At 40.3% G+C, this 24,382-nt stretch overlaps 1 protein-coding gene across 2 annotated transcripts in view; it reads left to right on the forward strand.

The window, feature by feature from the left end:
• ncanb (neurocan b) overlaps positions 1-24,382 on the forward strand; it is a 162,304-nt gene that overhangs the window by 63,610 nt on the left and 74,312 nt on the right. For both annotated transcript variants that reach the window (XM_078790054.1, XM_078790055.1), the window contains 5 exons: positions 6,516-6,745; positions 6,815-6,983; positions 17,570-17,744; positions 21,585-21,712; positions 22,442-22,735. In XM_078790054.1, the coding sequence (XP_078646180.1) occupies positions 6,516-6,745; positions 6,815-6,983; positions 17,570-17,744; positions 21,585-21,712; positions 22,442-22,735 (996 nt within the window). The remainder of the gene's footprint in view (positions 1-6,515; positions 6,746-6,814; positions 6,984-17,569; positions 17,745-21,584; positions 21,713-22,441; positions 22,736-24,382) is intronic.

Genomic DNA, 24,382 nt, shown 5'->3' on the forward strand with positions numbered 1-24,382 from the left:
TGAACTTGAAATTGAACCCTATATAGTGGAAAATCGTGGTGTGGTCTGGAATCGAGGGACAACTTGTCATAAATTTTGTTTTAAAAAATAAAACAATGTACTAGTACAGGCAGAACAATTCAGTGATTCTATTTAATCACCAAGAGAGCCAAGGCTCCATCTCAGGCTTAAAAGGTTTAAAAGCTAGGTTGAGCGAGGTGAACTGAAAAATGGAGGTAACATCACTTTTTTTTCTTTTGTTTTTTTTAACCAGACAATGTCAGCACGGCTCCTTTCTCTCTGAACTCTGCATGATTTCCACCCAGCAGAGCAACCAGACGGGCAATGTGAATGCACAAACACGCGACACCAAAGGACTTTATGTTGGCGTGACTTCTGTCTACATTTCCGATGTGTCCATGCAGTGAAAGCATGCAGCTGCACAGCGAGACACCGATCAAACGTCTCGTCTCATTCAAACTACATTATGCAGGGAACAGCCTCAGATCTGTCTTTTGAAGAGGACACTCCATATATCATCTATGCAAACATGTAAATAAAAAAGACTAGTCCTGCCACACAGCTTTCTATTAACATAGACGACTTCCATTGTTGCCATGTTACCATGTTGGCCACACAGTCAAGAGTCAGGAGGGAAGACTTGGTTTCGAATCTCTGCTTGGGCATCTCTGTGTGGAGTTTGCATGTTCTCCTCGTGCATGTGTGGATTTTCTCCAGGTACTCCGGTTTCCTCCCACATTCCAAAAACATGCTAGGTTAACTGGTGACTCCAAATTGTCCATAGGTATGAATGTGAGTGTGAATGGTTGTTTGTCTATATGTGCCCTGTGATTGGCTGGCGACCAGTCCAGAGTGTACCCCGCCTCTCGCCCAAAGACAGCTGGGATAGGCTCTAGCATACCCCTTGATCCCTAGTGAGGATGAAAGGAAAGGTATACAAAACTGTGGTGAGACCAGCCATGTTGTTTGGTCTAAAGACAGTACCACTGAGGAAAAGACAGGAAGCAGAATTGGAAGTAGCAGATATGAGGATGCTGAGGTTCTCATTGGGAGTGACCAGGATGGATAGGATCAGGAACGACTACATCAAAGGGACATTAGTTAGAGGCCTTGGAGATAAAGTCAGAGAGGCCAGACTAAGATGGTTGGGACATGTCCAGAGGAGAGAGAGTGAATATATTGGTAGAAGGATGCTGCGTTTAGAGCGTTTAGGATGTTTATTAATTAATTTAAAAAAAAGTGTACATATTTCTATTTTTGATCATCATTTTTAATATAAGTACAAGTTAAAACTGTTACTCTGTGAAACACAAATTGGTCACTTAGGTCATTGAGTATTTATCCCCCTCCAAAATATGTGTTTTACAATATTCAGTGAAAATACCCCATGCGTTTGTATTCACAACGAGATGTACTGTATGTGTATACAGAACGGTACTAAATTCTTTCAGTGACATGCTTCTGCAAATCAGACTTTACAAGCAGCTCTCTGTATTATAGTGTTGGAGTGTCGAATCACGTGTCACTTACAAAACTGCTTTGAGATATATGTTTATATGACTTTATATATGTTTATATTTTACTGACTGTCATTTCCTGACGCAGTTATCCGCCAAAAGCAACACGCATCTGCCAGGCTGCTAATGTAGCTCAATTAATGGCACACCTAAACATAATTATCCCTCAATCAGTGAGCTGGAGTAGAGCACCACTTCCAACAGAAACACTGGGCGAGGGAAGAAAATACTCCAAAATGCCATTTGCACTCACCTTGCGTCTGGTGCTGGACACAAAAGGGCTCCCACTCACCCTTTACGTCTGGAGACCTCTAAAGCTGAGACAGATGGGCCACCGATCACGTTGATGCCACCAAAATAAGACCACCTGAGCTTCCTCTCACACTTTGTCCTTCTCAGCACTCACCCAGACGTTCGGCTATGTACTTTGAGGGCCATATCAGCACTTGGCTCCCTTCAAGAAGATTTTCTGCCTTTTGTTCTCAGCTAGGTGACACAAAAGAAGAAGCAGCCATTGGGATTATGCTTAACTTTCCAATCTAAATGCAGATTTTTTTTTTTTTTTAAACACTAGCAACAAGAACGCCTCGCAAGTTTGTTAATTAACACAGAGCAAGAGCACTGTCTTTTTGTTTGTCTTTTCACTCCTGTGCGGCGTCATTTACTGATTTCTGGAGGGAGTTTTGCGAATTAATGTCATTTGGATTTGGCTGTGCAGATTGCAGCGCCACACAGGAGATAAACATACTTTCGGGTACAGAAGTGGAGAGTGAGTGATATTGCAAAGTTTACTCGGCTTTGTAGCATGCCCAAAGAGGTTGATGTGAAGTGAGCATCATCTGGCAGACAGATTAAGTGTTACTGGTAGTCTTTAGCTGGATATAAACAAGTGATGCACCTGTCCTTACACAGCAGAAATTACATTTCAAGAAAGTAAATATGTCCCATTTTAAGCAACGTTTCTATTTTTTTCCCTTAAAATGGTTGTTTATCTATATCTGTATATGTGTCCTGCTAGTCCAGGGTGTATCCCGCCTCTCCCCCAAAGACAGCTGGTATAGACTCCAGCATACCTGCGACCCTAGTGACGATAGGCATTATAGAAAAAAATGGATGGGTTGTTTGTTAATGAGGAAACCTCTTTCAAAGAATAATAGTCTTATATGTAATATCTAACAAATATTTAGCTTAACTCTCGCATCATGAATGAAAGTTGTATCTCAATTTATGAATCTCATAAGTGGCTAAATTTGGCTAAATTCTTACTTTTCACTTAAATGGAACTATGTGATTAAGAACAACTTAAACTAAGACCGGCTGCACAGTGGTCGAGTGGTTATCGTGCAGGCCACACAGCTAAGAGACTCGAGTTTGATTCCACCCTCGGCCATCTCTGTGTGGCGTTTGCATGTTCTCCGGGTACTCAGGTTTCCTCCCACATTCCAAAAACATGCTAGGTTAATTGGTGACTCCAAATTGTCCATAGGTATGAATGTGAGTGTGAATGGTTGTTTGTCTAAACTTAGTATAAGAATTCTAGCCAAGCAAATGTTGCTTACCCTAATGGTAGAATGTTTACTTGAAATAAGAGAAGATGTGTCATTTTAAGATAATTTGGGCTTGTTTCAAGTATGTCTATTCTTGTAGTGTGTTCATTGTAAGTTCATGGCAAAGCTGATTCCAATACTGGAGTTTGACTGTCTTCCAAAACTGCTTTTTTAATCTTGTCTTTAAGAGGATAGGGCACTGTGTTTGCGTGTGGTAAACAAAGATCACTGCCTCATCCTCAAGGGACTGGAAGCAAATGGAGAGACAGCAGCTTATAGACTTATAAAGATCTGTTTTGTGTGTATATGTGTGTGTGTGTGACTGTGTGTGTGCGTGCAGCAGTTTGTGGCAAAGTCACTCTTTCCTCACCTTCTGCCATTTCACAGGAAAGTCTCTCGGGAATTTATTACATCGTATTTTTTAAAAATTCTTTCCCCATCACATTCACCCTTATGGAAGCTACATCATCTCACAAAAGTGAGTACACTGCCCACGTTTCATGTTAAGTATACCTTCTCAAAGGAAAATTCTATAGAAATGAAACACACATAGATATACTTTAGTCAGTGTACAGTTTGTATTGCAGTATAGATTTATTGTCCACTGAAAAGAACTCAACGCATATGGCCATCATCGTATAAATAGCTGGCAACACAAGTAAGTAGCAAGATAATTGGATCTTGCCTGCAATCAAGCATGGAGGCGGTAGAATCAAGATCTGGAGCCAAGTACTGCCGGCAACTGGGAAGTTGTGGTTCAAGGAGAGTGATGATGGATTGGCCAAGTATGTTTCCTCTAGACCTGAACAAAATACTTCCACACTTGATGATTTTCTTTTAGTAGCCATTATGAGCTAATAAATCTGTTGATGTCGATGGTCATCCACGCGCTCACCTCATCTTCTTTGAATTGTACAACTGCAGTGGGTGATTAATGCGTAGTAAGTATAGGTATTCTCCTTAACGGTAAATACAAACGTGTGCGCCTTGAAAAATCTATCAAAATCATAAAAATTGGCTGGTATCGGCTTTTGAAAAAATTGACCGGGATTGAATCAGATGTGAGAAGGAGTTGAAGAACCGTGTGCAGGCAGGACGGAACGGGTGGCGAAAAGTGTCCGTGATAGAAGAGTTTCAGCTAAAATGAAAGGAAAGGTATACAAAACTGTGGTGAGACCAGCCATGTTGTTTGGTCTAGAGACAGTGGCACTGAGGAAAAGACAGGAAGCAGAACTGGAGGTAGCAGAGATGAGGATGCTGAGGTTCTCATTGGGAGTGACCATGATGGATAGGATCAGGAACAAGCACATCAGAGGGACATTACATGTTAGAGGCCTATTAGAGATAAAGTCAGAGAGGCCAGACTGAGATGGTTGGGACATGTCCAGAGGAGAGATAGTGAATATATTGGTAGAAGGATGCTGCGTTTAGAGCTGCCAGGTAGGAGGCGTAGAGGAAGACCAAAGAGGAGGTTCATGGATGTAGTAAAGGACGACATGGTGGTGAAGGAATACACATTATCACATTGAGAGCTGATGAGGAAGCGGCCTTGTAGTTAGGTCGTTGGGTGTGGAAGAGAAGTATAAATAGCTAAGTGACTGTGGCTGTGTTCTGCCTTTAAAACCAACCTCTTTCAATGTAATGTAATTCCAAACTGGAGTGATGATTGTGGTTACATACAGTAACCATTCAGAAACACACATACAGACATTCAGAAATAGTTTTTTGAAGTAGTGTCGAACTGGATTGCATCCTTCTGACTGCTCTCTTCCAATATAATATATAATATAACATTGCTCTCGCCCTGTACTTTGTATTCTGCCTTTGTTTGTTCAACTGACACAGTGACGCTGGATAGTTCTGGTACCTTTGCCAGTGTTATGAAGAGAGACGATAAGGGGGAAGACATTGAATAAACAGAGCACAGAAGTGATAACCATGTATGGACTGAAAGTCACATTTATCCCTGCAAAGTTAATGGGCCACCTCTGTCTTTCCAGACAAGGTGACTGGAGATTAAAGTACGATAATGTATAACGTAATTGTGTTGTCTCTAATGACTTTTTACGCACCTTGAGATCAAGTCCCCCGACCACAACTCAAATAATAGTGTTGTGACATTGCTGTACTTTACACATTCACACTGCAAGGCTTCTGTACAAGCCAAACCAAGCAAACTTAGCTTAAAAACACAACCTTTGAAAACACACGTATGTCATCTTTTTAGACATAAATGCACATAATTAATGTAATTTGAATGAACTATACAAAATATAAAAAACAATTTGTAAAATAAATATAAAGATATGACTGTATTTAAAGCAAAACAGCTGCCGAGTGGTTAGCACGGAGGCCACACAGGTTTGATTCCCGGCCCGCTCGGGTCTCTGTGTGGAGTTTGCATGTTCTCCCTATGCGTTTTTTCTGGGTACTCCGGTTTCCTCCCACATTCCAAAAACATGCTAGGTTAATTGGCGACTCTAAATTGTCCATAGGTATGAATGTGAGTGTGAATGGTTGTTTGTCTATATGTGTCCTGTGATTGGCTGGCGACCAGTCCAGGGTGTACCCCGCCTCTTACGCAAAGACAGCTGGGATAGACTCCATAATGCCAGTAACTCTCGTGAGGATAAGCGGTATAGAAAATGGATGAATGGGTCTCAGGTGACAGGAAGAAAAGCTTTTAGAAGTCATTTTGGCACCACCGACTGGTTTACATGCATAAATTTGAAAATTATGACGAACTTTGACGTATGTAAAATGACAGGGGTAAGCTGAAAGGGCTAAAGAATATTTGTTAGATTCTCTTTAATTCAGACGTTATGCCTTAATGTAATGACAAATGACCATTAAATGGCATTAAGACAATGACCACACTGTTTCAATGGAGATCTGCTTCATAAATAAACTTTAATGATTAACACTTTAATCAGGTTGCACTGCTGTTCATAAACGTTATGAAAGAGCATTAAAGTGTGAATGACTGGATGCTACACTGAGCCTTCGTCTACCGTCATAACAGAGAGGTGTGGCTGATCATGATAAGCATGTGTTGATCGCGCTAAGAAAATTGTAATTATTTAAATAAATTAGCTATCACCGGTAATGCATTATTTTTGACAGCCCTAAAATAAGGTATGATTTAAATGTTGCCAGTCGTGTAAATAAAAGACAAATTGCTCACCTAGTTGAAATAGTGATGAAAGCTTGCGGACCCTTGCATGAGAAAGAGATCCATATTGAAATGCACGATGCAGAAAAGCAAAAAAAACATTCGAGTCAATACGGCAATAAAGTTGTCATGTCACCTTTTATGCTTTGTCTAAAACGAGCCACATTTTAAAATCTTTCCTCCAAACAACAGCGGAATCATGTAGTACAGACACAGCAGTCAAAGTCAAAGCAGTAACATGTGATTTCATCATCACCTCTCCCCGCCTCTGCTCCTCAGGCCTAACCGATGCTGACACTGTGGTGAACATGAGGAAAGTTACCCACCAGCCCATCAGCGAGGAGCTGTCGAAAACGGTTTTGCTCCCCTGCCTCTTCACCCTACACCCCGGGCCTGGTTCATCCCACGAGCCGCCCCGGATCAAATGGTCAAAGGTGTGGGGCCAACGAGGCTCAGACGGCTCGCAGAAGGAGCAGTCCGTCCTGGTGGCTAAAGACAATGTGGTCAAGGTATGGATAACAATAAAGAACCACTCCACTTCCGAAATGTTAATCCATATTCAACCCCCCCTCACCCAGGTGAAGAAGGCCTTCCAGGGCCGTGTATCTCTGCCTGGTTACAGCGGGAACCGATACAACGCCAGTCTGGCTCTGATGGGGTTACGATCCAGCGACTCTGGTCTTTATCGCTGTGAGGTTGTGGTTGGCATCGCTGATGAGCAAGACATGGTCCCATTGCAGGTCAAAGGTCAGTCTTAATTACTTTTCACATGTTTTGTTAGCACTGAGACATTTAAGGTCCACTCCACAGCTGTGTTTTGCTTTTTCTTTGTCCTTTTTTGATGATAACCACAGAAGAAGATGTGGTATTTATAGTGTTTGCACTCCCCCGTTGATGAGCAAGGACAATTTAGAATTTTTTATGATTTAACACATGCACACCAAAAGCGGGACTAATTTTTTATATATTTTTTTCCTTTATTTGGGCAAATATATGAAACATTACAGTGCATTTCTTACATCAATCAAAATATAACTTTCCATTATTTACATTTTTATTCAACTATCTGATAACAAGCCCAAAAGGAGTAGGCTGAAGCAAAAGCTTATAAATGCCTACCCCTTTTTGCAAGATATAATCATGTTCATGCCACTGTCTTGTTTTCCTCTATTATTATTATTATTATTATTATTATTATTATTATTATTATTATTATTATTATTATTATTATTATTATTATTATCCTTATCATTATTATTATTATTATTATCCTTATCATTATTGTTATCTTTATCATTATTACCATCATTATAATCATCATTAATATTACCATTTTCATCATTATAGTTAACAATTTTTTAATTGTTTTTATTTTTAATTATTTCATTTTTTTTTGACACAACATTCTACACGGGTAAATTAGAGCAGGACACAATCGTGGTGCTGCTTAGTGAATGACAGCTCAACAAGTCTAAGAATGGAAGGTACAGGGGAAAAGTGAGGGAAACAAATAAAGAAGACAGAGCTGAGTAGCAGGAAGTGCTACTGAGGTGTCATTGGAGGTTAGAGAGAGGGTATGGGATGAAAGAGTGTGAAATTCTATAAGATGAGGAGCATTAAAAAGAGGGTCAGGAGGAAGAAAACATACAGGGACTGAAAAGGACAGCTCGTCGATCCATGTAGCTGAAGTACAGTCAAAGTGAAAGTTATGCTTGAAATGTATCTTTCACAAAAAGCCTTACCAAATTCTACCACAGATTACTAAAGAACAGAAAAGGGTAGAAAGTTCTGATGAAAGATGAGAGTCTCATCTTTCTTTTGGTATATACCATGTCTATATAGCCCTAGCATACAATATTATGTGTGCCTTGAAAAATCAGTCAAATCATCAAAAATGGCCGGTACCGATGGTGACGGTTCACGAGTGTATAAAACCATCAATATCACTACAACATTTATTTACTGATTCATGTATATCTACATGGCGGCACGGCGGTCGAGTGGTTAGCGCACAGACCTCACCCCAGGGTTTGATTCCACCCTCGGCCATCTCTGTGTGGAGTTTGCATGTTCTCCCCGCGCATGCGTGGGTTTTCTCCGGGTACTCCGATTTCCTCCCACATTCCAAAAACATGCTAGGTTAATTGGCGACTCCGAATTGTCCATAGGTATGAATGTGAGTGTGAATGGTTGTTTGTCTATATGTGCCCTGTGATTGGCTGGCGACCAGTCCAGGGTGTACCCCGCCTCTTGCCCGAAGACAGCTGGGACAGCACCACCGCGACCCTCATGAGGAAAAAGCGGTAGAAAATGAATGAATGTATATCACATTTAATGTATGTTGTAGTTGTGCCCCGTGTCAGTAAACATCTAGGTTGTAAGTGCAGTTTTGGACGGAAACCTACAGAGTGGTGAAGTTAAAAAGCCATGCAGTACAGTTGAGTCATTTGTTAAATTGAGCCTGAAAGGGAAGTTTTTATTTAGAGCTCGTTAGACTGTGTAATGTTGCTGTAACCTTTCCTGTAAGCTCAGCCTCTTGTGAACGCAGTCTCTCCACACTGAAACTGATAACCAACCACCACTACTAATGAGACTCATTGGTCTTGGCGTCCTGAGCACAGAGGCTAAAGCCAAAATGTGCATGTGCATGTATTGACCCTTTTGCCAAACAGCACTACCACTGTGTCTTGTTACTAGCCACACCATATTTATGGCCAAAGGTTTTTCATAATGCCATGAATATTAATTTTCACATAGTCTGCTGCCTCAGTTTTTATAATGAAATCAGCTGATGAAATCATGTTAGTGAATCCCTGGTAACATGAGAGTGTTGACAAGGACAAAAACGGAAGATTACACGGTCCTGCTGATTGAGTGAGAATAGCAGACTGGAATATTTGAAATGAGGGGTGTTGTGCTTATAATTGTTGTTTTTCCTCTGTTAACCGTGGTTACCTGCAAGGAAACCGGTGGCACAAAAAGGGCTTCATAGGCAAGGATACTGCTGCTGATAAGATAGCAGCTAAATCAACCATTTATCAGATCATCGAGAACTTCCAGGAGGGAGGTTCAGGGGCACCCAGGAAAAGTGATGTTCCTTAATATAACTTATTGCGCATGTCCGAAACAAATGAAACCATGACCATTACATTTTTTACACCTATTTTACCAGCAGAGAGTGCGTACTTTTGTGACAGTAAATAAAATGTCAGTTAATTAAATGTGAAAGTCCATTTTATTGAAGCAATAATCATTGGCCAATTTTGACAAGTATTTTAGAAATGGATGTAGCCTGGCTAACTTTTCTAATGGGATGCCATGTGTGCAAATCCTCATACAAACTGTAATGCCCATGCTTGCGGTCATGGAAGACATAGTCACTAATTCAACACCAATTGAATTATTCATGTAAGATATTTTTCAGGATACCCTTATTTTGTTTACACAATTGGATAGTATGTGGTAAACAACGCAAGTGTGTTGTGTGTGTTGAGTATCTGATGATAGTTAAGACAAGCTTGGAGTAAGAATAACATGCATCTTGTCCTAATTAGTTTGCATTAACAAGCGGTAAAATGTAAACATACTCATACAGCCTGAGTAGCACACGCACAGCCGCGCTAGACTGGTGTGCTAAACTACGAGACCCCACTCCATCTCGTATTTGTGATACGATTCCGCCGTGATCAAGTGCTCCAATAGAGAAATACTTCCTCGCCCAAAGTTTCACAAATATGTCATTTTCCAAGAGATTCCACGTTGAACAGTAGATTCTGTTTTTATTGGCCAATTCTGTGATTCCATTAATGCAGAAATCACAGAGCTTTGCCACTTAATTTTAATTTTAATTAAATAAAGGTGACAGTATTGTTGTCCTACCTCTCGGTTTTCATGCATGCCACATGCCTCTTGACGTAAAGGACTATGAGATTAGATTTTTTATTTTTAACACAGAACGCCAAAGTAACAGCACCGTACAACATATAAAACATACTTCAAGGGATTTAATACTAGCCTGTGCTTCTATTTTAATGACCTTATATCATATTGTCTCCAATTTTATGTCATTATTATATGATGAGTGGTGACGTACAATGTAATTACGCTATTTAACTGTCATTCAAGTGTGCCTCTTTTCACCTCCACTAATTATTATTGCAAATTAACACTGTGCTCGTCGCTTGTGTACGGCCACCGCCCCCTCCTCCTTTTGCTCCTGAGGTCTGCTTCTATGAATAATAATGACTCTGTCCGTGTCAAGCTAATGTGGACTATTACACCACAGGGGTTGTTTACAGTCCACATAAGACTTGACATGACAATGAGGGGGACAAAGGCTGAAGGAACTTGAACCCATTTAAAAAAAATCATTCATAGACAGTGGACATTGAACATTTTGTCAAATAATGAGTTTTAATAATATAATTGTAATAACATAATTACAGTTAGAGCTGCTGAGCTATCATGTTTCATCCAGTTGTGGTTCTCCATCATATGTCTACATTTTTTTTGCATGATGTGTTTAAATGGAATGTCCATATAAATGTCTGATTTGTTGACATATTAGGAGGCGTTCAAAATCACCATGGATATTCGCGAGCGCATAAATGTTTAAAGCTGGAACTCAACTGGAGTCTTCATTGAGAACTTCTTACCTGTCTGCTGAGCTAGCAAGTACAATGATGGCAGTGGACGGTGTGAAACTATAAATCCCAAGCTGCACTGAACGTGTCAGTTACCAGACGTGCCAATAACCAACAACAATGGAGGAGAGCAATGTTTTTGTGTATTTACTGTACACAAAAAGACCATTTTTATCCAAGAGGAGACTGAGGGCAGCAAAGTAAAAACTGTGGTGTATAATACTGCAGCTAAGAAAAAGAGTGAGCAGAAACGGTCGCCTTTATGATATCAACTACTAGAAATAGTACTTGCTTGTACCTTTTTTTACCAAAGGAAAAGCATCAATAGAGCAGAGAGCCTTGCTAAGCACCATGCAGTTGCTTGTGTTACGGGGCATGTTGTGATGATAATGGTTTTATTTACTGTTGAGCATGCTTGACAAGTTACATTAAGGAACGTCACGTTTACATTTGCACAGCTCAACATGTCTGAAATGGATGGTAACTGTCTCTACCTTTAGACCAAAAAATCAGCAAAGCGATGCCATTGAGGACGAGTGAGACGCCGCATTCTACCTCCTCTCTTCCTTAACTGGTTGATTGCCGTGCTGCAAAAGCCACTCCTTCAGACGGAAACCAATTATGTTGCCAGAAAAAGTAGCCATCTCCAGGGTTTAGTCTTAATTGGCCGTCACGCTTACATGGAGGAATGCAGCTATTGCGACTCTTCACCACTCATGATGCTTTGCTTAGTGTTTTCCTGAGACATTATTGGTACTGTTCAGCTATAACCATTACATATTAAGTCTCGTCGACTGAATTCAAAACCCCTCTCTTTACTTCTCCTGGCACGTACCAACAAGTCAATTGCATGTCTCTTAGTTGACATGGCACTATTGATTTTTTGAGTCTGTCATCAAATTGCAAAGGACTGTTTTATTTTTTTAAGAGTGCAAAGTAATGGACAGGAAAAAAGACTAAAAATGAAATGCTAATGGTGTTCACGTTATATAAATCTTAAGTACTTTAATTTATGTTGTATTTATTTAGATATTGTGTTAGGAGCAGCAGCAGAAGGCACTCAAGCTCACACAAAGCCCACTCAACACTATATACCCTCAAACGAATCGTCTGTGGAGCTGTGTATTCTCAGGAGTTCATTCCAAACAAAGATTACTGTAATTCATTTTCATTTATATGCAGCCAAACACCAGCAGAGCTCTCTACACTGTTTTTATTTTTTACCAGTATGATCTTGATAGTGTAACTGTAAAGAAACCCAGTAGATACCTTATATGGAAACACAGTGTTGAGAAAAAACACTAATTGGGGGTGGCCATCTACCTCGACTGGTCTGGTAGAAATAAAGAGAGGTGGATGTGGTAGGTATTGACTCAATGAGTCAAACTTACTGTTTACAGTAAGTATAATCCTTGACTGTTATTGCACCACATTGTTATATTTGCCTTGTCATTATCCTATGTATTTACAATTGACAAAGAGTACATTGGAATACAGGAGGTGAACAAATGTATTGCGACTGATGTGAAACGGATGAAGGGTAGTATTAACTTTGCTTCTGCGTACTCCTTTTTGGACATGTTGGAACCGTGAATTGTACTATGTGATGTACTCCAGTGTGAATAATACCATTACCATATTGCAAGTAGAAAAGTACAAAATTAGTAGAACTTCCTTGATCTGCACCAAAAAAATGGCTGAGGTGATAATTAATTAATTACACAAAAATCTAACTTCATGAATTCACAATTTGTGCTTGGCAGAGGTAATGGTAAATGTTGAAGGTCTACTCCATAAAACATCACAATACGAGGACACTGTTTTGTTTTTTTGTTTTATGATGTTCCCCTCAAGCGGCCAAAACATTAAAACATGCATATTCTAGTATGTTAAAAAGGACATATTTTGGAAAACCTGGCCAGACATCAAGTATGAAATTAGATAACAAACAAAGAAATGTTTGTCAGCAAGCGAGTCTGTTGTAGGCTAATTTACTTAAGACCGCCCACACATTGCGTTTCTCCACCCACTTCTTGCCAGCTCCATTTGGGTTAATTTATTTCAAACATGCATATAGGATGCACTGGAATACGTCACATTGCATTTCACAATCCCACATGTCCGAAAAGGAATAGGAAAAAGCAAAGCTTATTTAATCCCCCTGCCTCTCTGTTCCATTTAAATTGCAAATACATGTGTTCACTTCCTGTATTCAATATGTACAGTGCCCTTCATGGTATCTGTATGAATAACAATGTGTTACAGTAAAGTTAAGGTTTGTAGATCAATATATATATTTTTTATTTATTGTTCCTCTCTGAAATAACAGCTGTTTTTTTTAATATATTATGTCTTTTTTTGTTTTGCTGATGTGTGGATCTTTATCATGCTCCAATTCCATTGTTCATGGTCCAGGTAGCGAATGGTTGCCACTTCCAGGTCTCCCTGCCCTGCAATCTTACGTATTGTATTGTGAATCTCATTGATTGTCTGTTTTTGTGAGCTATCTCCTCCATTTTCCTTGTTGTCATGGCGATCTGATCTTTAATATGTATACAGATCCTTGATATATCTTTGACAATAAGCACTCTCCTAGTCCTCCATTCAGCTTGATGTAGATTTTGCAGTTGCCATTCCAAGTGCCTTGAAGCTTTGCCTGCTTCCTCAAATTGCATGCCTTCATTGCGATGTCAGCGTTGCGTGTTGCTAAATGTTTTGGTTGTAGAAAATTGGCAAGTTGTTGCTCCTTTGAAGCAACTGGCTTCATCTGGCTCTCCTTTGTTCTGGACTGCCTTGGCATTTGAGTCGAGGGTGTCAGCAAGCTGTTCTGATCATCTGATCCCAAAATGTGGCCAGGAAAGCGCCAAAAACAGTTCAACAACCACAAGAAGTGACTACAGTAAATAGGACCATTGGCATGGAAACAGTGGCACTGAGAAAAATACAGGAAGCAGAACTGGAGGTAGCAGAGATGAGGATGCTGAGGTTCTCATTAGGAGTGACCAGGATGGATAAGATCAGGAAGGAGAACATCAGAGGGACATTACATGTTAGAGGCCTTGGAGATAAAGTCAGAGAGGCCAGACTGAGATGGTTGGGACATGTCCAGAGGAGAGATAGTGAATATATTGGTAGAAGGATGCTGCGTTTTTAGCGCTACCAGGTAGGAGAAGTACAGGAAGACCAAAGAGGAGGTTTATGGATGTAGTGAAGGAGGACATGAGGGTAGTTGGTGTGAGAGAGACAGATGCAAAAGACAGTGTTGGATGGAGGAGATTGATTTGCTGTGGCGACCCCTGAAGGGAAAGCCCAGAGAGAAAGAAGAAGAAGGCATGCATATAAGCAGAGTTGCAGTGTTGTTGGATGCAGGGATTGATAGCCATTTGCTGCTTGAAGGATGAAGTCTGTAATGTCGTGACTTCAGGGATCAGACCTTAAAGTACCTGCCCATGAGTGATTGCTATTGCAGTATAGGGAAGCGGGGTTTAGCATGAAACAGGACATTCCCCTCAAAGTACTCTGCTCCAAACAGCATTGTTTTGAGGGGTTTTCAAGTGTGCTGTAATTTTTTAATTTTTCTTCTTTGGACTGTTTTGACCAAAACTTGTTACAAAAATGTTATTAAAACACTTCTGAAATGTTTTCATCTGGGGGGAAAATTGCAATATGTCGCTTGTATGCCACATTAATGATAACCGACTCAATCGACTAATTTGGAGCTGACATGTTGTATAATTAATACTCTGTCCTCCTAGCATTCAAGGAAATTTACACATCAAATAGCAAAAAATATAGTTCTCGAGGGCCCAGATTTAGCTCAATAAATAGTAAAGTCTAACTAAAAAAATAGAAACTCTAACCATAACAAGCTAATGTAATTCTAACTAATGGTGCCCTAATGCAGTGTCTAATGAAGTGAGCAATAGTGGATGAATGCAGATCAGTGAGTGCAATGTGAATGTAATTGTTTTACACTTGAGTTAGTTACTATTATTCTATTTTCTTATTTTTCTTTCTTATCTCTCCCGTCTTGCCTTGGTTGTTTTATTTTGTGATCAAGTGATGAAGTTTATTATGAATTCTTTACATACCTGCTGGAAATTTGAATTTCTTCAGGGATTAATCAAGTATCTTTTTTAGTCTGTTTGTTGATATGCAGACCACAGCTTCCACCTTGGTGGACGTCTGCGCTCCACTGAGTGCTTTGTAATTGTCTTTCTTTTAAATTGAGATATACTGTAGCATCAGGCAGCGCTAAAGTGCTGTGGCAGGAAACAAACAACTGGCACTTTGATGCTGTTTGGGGGGGAAAAGTGTTGAACCAGCCATAAAGAATACAGCCACAATGAGATCTACAGTTGAGTATATACACAGTATACTGTATTTTATTAGTATGGCCAGGAGTGCTCATATATTCACAGAGCACTAGGTCTACTCTGGAATGGCACCTTGCTGTTCGTCTCCCTGGAGAATATGATGATGTGTGAGAACCCAATTTTTTCCCTCTCTTGCACACATTAGCCAGCAAGATTGCATGTCTGTTTGGAAAACAGCGTCTATATTTCTGGGGAGGGGGATGGGCAAGCTCCAAAAGGACTGTCTTGTGTCCCTGTAGCCGAGCGTGCTAATGTACTCACTGCCACCTTGCTCTCCATCTTGCACGGGTCGCTGTCACTCTCCTTGACAAAAGGCAACACCATAGGAGCCGTATTAGTAGCCGGACGCCCACAGGTTTCATGAGGGTTGATGGTCGTCATGGGAGCAGCGCCGCATGAATGGCAGGCAGAGGTTGGAGGTGATGGAACGTTAGATGGACACTTCTGAGGCTATTTCTTTCCCCATTTAAGTGGAATATGTGCTCCGTTCACAGCTCAGAGAGTCATGCTTTACGGTGTTTCCCATTCCAATCAGAAAGCTCTTAGAGAAATGCTCCTTGTTAAAGAGCAGCAAGTGGTGCAAAAAGCACTCAAACATTGAACAGTTGGACATGTGCATTCAAAAGTTTAGAGGTCAAATGAAGTTCACCCAAGTTATAAAGTTCAATATTGCATGATGCAGGGGGGCCACTTTGATCTATGTTGTGCATTTAAGATGTTAAAAACCAATCCATTGTGGGTCAGTATATGCTAAATCTGACTAAAATATGCCTCAAATATGTGGCATTGAAAACACACATTCAAAGGTGTTGAATTATTTTACAAAAATGAATTATCTCACAAAAGGTACAATAATCCGTAATCATATAATAATAGGGATTATTATTAATAGAGGTTGTTATTATCTGTAATTTTAGATCTTGCCATATTTTCAGTTTTAGCACTTTCAGTTTCTTTTCCATTGCATCCTTTAAGGCTCAATATCAAATTTTTGTCATTCAACAGCATATTTGGCCCTGTTTTTGTTTTTTTGACCCGGTTCCGAAGTCAAGTCCAAGGTGTCAGTAAGCTGCTCTGATCTTGTGATCCCGATGTGTGGTCAGGAAAGTGCTAAAATAGTACAAAACTCCAGTCGTGACAGCAGAGCTCTTGCCATGAACGTGCTTTCCACTCTAACTATGTCTACTATATTGGGTAATGCGAGTACAAATGTGATTGTTACTTTATATCTTGAGGGCTCCAATAATGTTAAAAACTTTATTTAGAAGGTCGTACACAGGTTTTACACAGGTCAACTCCAATAATATTCCATTTGTAAATAAGGAATCCTACTTTGTGGTAATTCACTTATCACATTCGGGTCTGGAACAAGTTAAATAAAATGGGCATCCATTTTATTAGATTCTAATTACATTATTACTAATTACATAATTCTATTTCATTTGTAATTAATATCTATTCAAATGTAATAAATGTACTGTATGGAAATTGATATAATCATTCATTCATTCCTTCATTCATTTTCTACCGCTAATCCGTGCTGGAGCCTATCCCAGCTGACTTTGGGTGAGAGAGTACACCCTGGACTGGTCGCCAGCCAATCACAGGGCACATATAGACAAACAACCATTCACACTCACATTCATACCTATGGACAATTTGGAGTCACCAATTAACCTAGCATGTTTTTGGAATGTGGGAGGAAACCGGAGTACCCAGAGAAAACGGGGAGAACATGATAAAAGGGTACAATATGAGAGAAAATAGAGAACTACAATAAAATACAGTGGTACATAATATTCTTTATTAATGAAAACATGAGAACAATGCAAAAGTAAAACTAACACAAAACAACCTATTTTTGGTCCATAATCCATGCCGTGTGAATCACATGATTGACAGCTTGAGTGATCTTGGGCAGTTTTATAATGAATTCCAACTTATTTTTGTTTGTCGAATGTCAAATTTGAATGAAAAGCCCATTAAAGAAAGGCCACTGTGTGAAGCCTTGCAGCAGGTGACATTGTGGTTTTATTTTGGAGCCACTAGTCGCTGTGTAATGCAAATGTGCTCAGGTGGCTGACGCCTGGCACTTGTGTTTTCCTCCTACACAGATGGAGCAGTGTGAGTGCAATATGATGATGATGTCCAGAGGGTTTTATGTTGATGATTCTCACATCGTGTACATGCTCACGTTTTAATGGTCTAAGCTTGACTTCACTAAATACCAGCGTGGCCTCACCCCCCCAAAAAATGGCTGTGCTGTAAAAGTGTGTGCTTGTCTGATCTCCTGGCCCTCATCTCTCCCCCTCAGGTGTTGTCTTTCATTACCGTGCTCCTCCTGACCGTTATGCCCTGTCCTTTGCCGACGCAAAGAGGGTGTGCGCGGAGAACTCTGCAACCATCGCAACACCCGGTCAGCTGCAGGCCACTTTCGCAGACGGCTACGAAAACTGTGATGCAGGGTGGCTGTCGGACCAGACTGTAAGGTGAGCTGCTTCCTGTTGTGACTATTAGTACATATGGGACATATTGAGCAACTATATGTCTTCAATACAATTGACTTTACCAGTCCGTATGAAGAGCAGAACATGTAGGTTATGATGATGTGCCTGTGAATATTCTCATGTATCAAGGTCATTGTAGTCTCAGGACATTCAATCCGTTGCTATTGGACTGTTTTAGATTACATTTATCTCATCAGTTCATGCTCAAAGTCTCGGTGGGACACACACCAGTCAGACTAGATAGGGCAACTCTCGTCTGATGGTTATGATATTACCTGAACTGAGCTAATGAGATCCAATACAGAAGCTGTGCCAAACATAAACTAAAAGGCCCATATCCCTACAAAAGAAAATGGCTGACTCGTGATTTTTCTTTTTTTTTTTTTACTCTCTTATCATGGCAATTCCGATATATTGATTTTAGTGTAGACTGTACCCTTCATGCCAAGCTGACTCCAACAGCAGCAAGTGCAAATAAAACCTTAACCTGAACCTATATCTTGATCTGCACCAACATTTGAGTGGTCCTTCCTTAGCTCATGGAAATAATGAAAGTAATACTAAGACGTATATATTTTTAGTAGCGCCCTCATGAGGGTCGCGGGGGTGCTGGAGCCTATCCCAGCTGTCTTTGGGCAGAGGCCGGGTACACCCTGGACTGGTCGCCAGCCAATCACAGGGCACATATAGACAAACAACCATTCTCATTGACAGTCATACCTATGGACAATTTGGAATTAACCTAGCATGTTTTTGGAATGTGGGAGGAAACCGGAGTACCCGGAGAAAACCCACGCATGCACGGGGAGAACATGCTAACTCCACACATGGACGAGGGTGGAATTGAACCCTCGTCTCCTAGCTGTGAGGTCTGCGCGCTAACCACTAGACCACCGTGCCGCCCCATTCCAAAAACATGCTAGGTCAATTGGCGACTACAAATTGTCCATAGGTATGAATGTGAGTGTGAATGGTTGTCTGTCTATATGTGCCCTGTGATTGGCTGGCGACCAGTCCAGGGTGTACCCCGCTTGTCGCCCGAAGACAGCTGGGATAGGCTCCAGCACCCCCGCGACCCTCGTGAGGATAAGCGGTAGAAAATTGATGGATGAACTTATGGAATATTTTGTATGTGTTTGTAATTAAATGAATGGAACGACAAGATGGTGAGTTCATGTGCATGTGCCATGACAGACGTGCTCCATCACAGACACATGGGGGGATGGATATTCTGGCTTTGGGTAAGTATCAGGCTTGTAAAAAAAAAAAAAAAAGATGGGATCGCATCTGTTAGTCAGCGTATCCCGCAATGCCGGGACCAGCAAGTGACACCTGAGAGTCACTTCTCCCGCCCTGTTGCCTTGAAAGCAATTGTCATTGTCCGACAAACATTTTATACGACACACCAGATGCTTGGGTTGACATTGTCATTATCTGATAGCTTTGCTGGATTTTGTGTAAAAGTTGCCGGTGAAGAAATGAAGGGACATACTGCAACATTTAACACCCGAGGTTCACTTCTCATGTCCTGTTGTGTTGACGTCACCAGACCAGACGCTGACACAAATGACATGATGCGTACAATTATCTGATAGCTTTGCTGGGTTTTATGTGAAAGGCATTGGCGAATAACTGTTATGGCTTTGATGCTGGCTGTCTGTGAAAAGATTTATTTTTTTTTCTTGCTTTTTCATCCTGTATGGACTGCCATTTTTTCTGTCTTGGGAACAGCACTAGAGATCACTGCCCATTAAGCATTGTTTCATTCTAATGATTCAATCAGTTTTGCCTCATGAATGATTCCTCTTTAGCCTGAAAAACACATCAAAAACATTCTCCACTATTAAGATGTGTGCTCGGCACTGGATGATCGCTCCTAATTTTCGCTTCATCCTGTCAGTCACTCTGTTGTTACAATCTGTGGCTGTCGACTGCTGGACCCTATGTATGCAGAGACAGGCGCAATGTGCAGAAAAAAAGTCTTTTAACGGATACTCACAGTAATGCTGACAAAAGGTAAACCAAAAGCGACGGCGCAATAAGGCTCTGTGAAACATAAAACTAGTAAGTCTACGAGGTGGTCAGCAAACGAGACAGAATATATAGTTAGGTGACAAGTACTAATCAATGAACCGGCCCCGTAAAAGTGATGACGTTGGGCTTATAAAGCCAACTGATGGCTAATAGAGGACAGCACACACAGCTCCACCGGTGTAAAGCGGCTGGCTTTTATAACTGGCAGGAAGTACAGCAAACCAAAAGAAGAGTACAGAACAGAAATTGTCAATTCCACCCGTTGACCTCAGCAGTCAACACTAGTGTCCCCCTCATATTTACATTTTAATTTCAAATGGGGGTCGATCCAGTCATCTAGGAGACTTCCTGTTGTCTCTTTTTCCACCAACCTCCTGCTGTGCTCCCGTTCCTTTCCGTCCTACGCACCCCATGTTTTCACTAGGGAGATGGCTAATTGGTGTGTATCGGGGTTGCGCAAAGTGAACATCAGCCAAGTGTCCAATTAATACAGAGGTAGAAAAAAAAACAAAAAACGTAGACAGGCATTGATTCATCATGCACTACGAAGACAGCTGGTGGCGGGGAGGAAAGACTACAAGACTGCAATTGTCCTCGTTATCCTCTCATGTGTCTGAGAAAAGTAAAGTTCATAGTTGTGTAAGTCTGGGGCACTGCTCCAATCAATGCTCCTGTGCAACTCATGCCGGAGACCACAATATGGATTGTTCCACAGGCACACCAGTCCGCCAGTGATGCTTTTGGTAATCGTCATAGTAATGGTTTTGTTGATTTTCCAACATGCTTAACAAGGGTACATTGAAGTATACGTCACATGTTTATACTGGCACAATTAAAGGTGTCCAAAAAGGAGTAGGAAGAAGTAGATCTTATTTACTCCTACCCCTTCTTCATTTCTCAGCCAGTAGTGATTTTGAGTTTCTTTACCCATTATGTTTTTTCCACTTTTCTGAATTATAAATGTAGTTAGAATGTTGTATTCTCGTGTTAAACAATGTTAAAAGATTCAGATACCGAGGTTTGTGTATTTGGAAGTGAGCCCTGAAAGAAGTTTGGGATGGCTCAAAATGCTCTGTTTCAAAAGGTGTGTTAAAACTATCCCTTTGTGATGTCACAGAGGAACGGACTTTTGGTTGTGTGACCAATCATAGTGCAGTGGGCATGCCCGGAGGCGGGCCATGGGTGGAATAAATTAAACAGACCATTTTGGCAGGAAGCACAAATGAAAGGAAATACAGCTGGAATAGGTGTGGATTCTGCTAAATCTAAAAATGTTATTGTGTGTAGCTGCTCTATAGGAGTCCACAACTCACTACAAAGGGCGGGAAAATGAGCATGATAGGTCCCCTTTAACATGTCCCAGGATATAATTTTTCTAAGGGGGAAATATTTGTAATTAGTATATTAGAGTTTGTAGTTTGTAGTTAAAATTTGACTAATACGTAAATAAGTGCAACCGCCACCATTGAACCCTCTCCTTGACTTCTTGCCTCCCCTTTCCATTCATATGTTTGGCCACAGTGGAGACGAAGATGGATGACTCATTATTAGGCAATAAAAGGAACAACTTGTTGTTTTTAATTGCCTTGGGGTTGTTGTGACATGTTATGAATGGTGCTATTCTTTATTATGTTGTTATGCAGTGTTGATTTGTCTTTTTTTTCCTCAGGAATAGAAAACATGATTACAACATTAAATGAAAGTAATTCATCTTATTTCATATGAAGATGTCCTTGTCCCCTAAGGACTATATACATTAATATCTTTTTTTACACCCCCCCACAACAGGTATCCCATCCAGTCACCTCGGCCAGGTTGCTATGGCGATCGTGACGATGCCCCTGGAGTCCGTAACTATGGCAATAGGTTTCCCGATGAGCTGTTTGATGTCTACTGCTTCGCCAAGGAACTACAAGGTCTGCGGATGAGGTCGTATTCTTTTGGGGTTTTAGTTCCGCTTAGGTGTGCACGCCCACCTGGATTTAATGCTCTGTTGGCCCACAATGTAAGTAGGAAAAGCAGGTGGGCTCACAAAAGAAGTGAGATTATCACAACAATGGAAGAAGTGGTCCGACACCTTTGAATTCATATGACGACCAGACCGAAAAGCAAGTGTACTTTTATCCACAAGCTAACAGTCTTTTAGGGCTCTATAAAATTAGCTTTTGTATTAGTTTGAAGGCTTTACTCTAAGCCCTTTCACACAAGTAAAATTTTTCCACGAATGGGTGTAGAAAGTCGATGTCATCGCACATCTAATTATCTGATTGCAGGATTTAGCATTGTTGTGAAAACAATATCCCACTTCACTGTGTTCCTCGTGAACTGCACAGGTACATGGAATAAAATAGAACTTTATTGTCAAAGTTACAGGAATAATGAAAATCATAAACATATTAAATTGTAATAATGTGATGTGCCTTTTTGTAACTTGTTATGCGTGTCGAAAAAAAAACAACACACCATCTACACTGTAAAGTAGCGTTTATTTTATTTTTGTATCGTATTTATATTTTAAATATTTGTCTGGTATTACTTTTATTATATGTATATTTCTAATATATATTTTATTATTCATGTACAGTTAAGCCCAAAAGTGTGTTTAAGTGATTTGAGAAAATGATTTTCCTGTTCCTTTCCTCCAGGTGAAGTGTTTCACTCCGCAGTGACAGAGAAGTTGAACCTCGCCTCAGCCTCCACCCACTGCCACTCTCTGGGAGCCCAGCTGGCCAATGTGGGTCAGCTCTACCTGGCTTGGCAGGCCGGCCTGGACCAGTGCGACCCTGGGTGGCTGGCGGATGGCAGTGTGCGCTATCCCATCAATGTCCCGAGAAAGAACTGCGGCGGAGATGACCCCGGGGTGCGGACGGTCTACAACAACCCCAATCGGACTGGTTTCCCCGACACCACAGCTCTGTTTGATGCCTACTGCTACCAAGGTACGTATTGTACGCTGAGAGCTTTGTGAACACATCATTGTGATCATTAGTTCATTAGTTATCATAGCCACAGTGGAGATCGTTGTGGCCTTGTAATCCAAATATACATAATTGTTTTTTTTTTACCATGTTGCCAATAATACACAAAGTCTTATATACAGATATAAAAACAATATGTGCAAAATTACCGTAAAAGTACATACATGTGACTGTATATGTGCAAAGAGTCGTAGAGTTTATGCAGAATTAGTTCATATTCTTTTATATTTGCAGCAAACCTACATACCCTACTCCTATGTACAAGTAGTAGCAAGGATGTTTATTTACTGAAATGCAGAGAGTTCCAGGCTCAGTATAAGGTGTTTATTTCAACAAATGCATTTGTGTAATGAATATTTTTTTCATAATTTTTTCCCATTCATACGGATTGATCTTTTCTGCTCCCAAAATGAATATGTATCTATTTACTCACCCGCAAAGGCTAACAGGCAACAAGTATATATTCAGGGTAGGGTGTTTATTCCTAAAAATGTAATTTTATGATGAGTTTTGTATAATGTTGTTTCCACTGATACATGTAGATAATTTATTATGACAATATTAACATGTATATCTTTACTCAACTGCAGAGAGAACCAGGTTTCCTTTAAAGGTTCAACAAATGTGCTTTCTATATCGACAACTATTTAGCACTATATCTGTATATATACAGTATGTATTTTTACTAAACCACAGACAGTGCCAAACATCTATTAAGGGTTAAGGTGTTTATTTCGACAAGGATGTTTCAGTCATGAATATGGTTTTATAACTTCTTAAACGGGCAGATAGTATTATTGATCTAAATGCTAAACAGATTTGCTCTGCCCTGTAAAAGTGAGTAAGTAAGTTACACATTCCCTGTTCTATGGAGTATTAATTGGCTTTATTTGATGTTTTGTTGTTATGCAAATTTGTTGTTATGCTCCTGGAGCAGGAGGGGATAGAAAAGAAGAAAAAAAGACCGAACCATGACCCTTGTATCAAAAAATACCCAGTTTTATATTTATTTTATCAACTTCTGATGCCACTTTGTTCAGAAAGCTCAGTGTATCTGCCATCGACTACTCTGGCTTAGGTAGCTCCACCTCCCACATTCGTACATTTTGCTGAGAGAAGCTACATGCTAACTCATTGAAACATGGCTAATGCATTTCCTGATGTTGAAGATCCTCCACCATCCTTCGGATCTGGTGTTTGGATTTCATGTGAGGTATGACCTTGATGGCAAGCGCGTTCTGAACAAAAAAACAACCAGTCGTTTATTAAGTGTAAGGTGTTCATAGATTGGCATCTATCAGAGAAGAGGCTGCTATTTGAAGATCCAGAGAGAGGAACACACAGGAGTTTAGAGTTTGGTTCCAATTGTCATTCTCAAAAAGTATTTTGCTAAACTTGTTTCTGTCGGCAGCTTTTTTTTTCCACTTTCGGTTATGTTGGCATATGAGTGCTGATTCCTCTGGGGTGATTTTATTTCCACAGCAAAGGGGAAGGGAAAATAAGATTGACATTTTCATATTTCACAGTGTCACCTCATAAAGCTTGCGAATATGCAATTAATTTTAAGTAAAAAAACAAACAAAAAAACACTATGGGAATAGAGTGGCA

The sequence above is a fragment of the Doryrhamphus excisus genome, linkage group LG4 (genome assembly GCF_037039965.1).
Source record: "Doryrhamphus excisus strain RoL-2023G ecotype Guam linkage group LG4, RoL_Dexc_Guam_v1.1, whole genome shotgun sequence".
In the NCBI taxonomy this organism is placed as follows: domain Eukaryota; kingdom Metazoa; phylum Chordata; class Actinopteri; order Syngnathiformes; family Syngnathidae; genus Doryrhamphus; species Doryrhamphus excisus.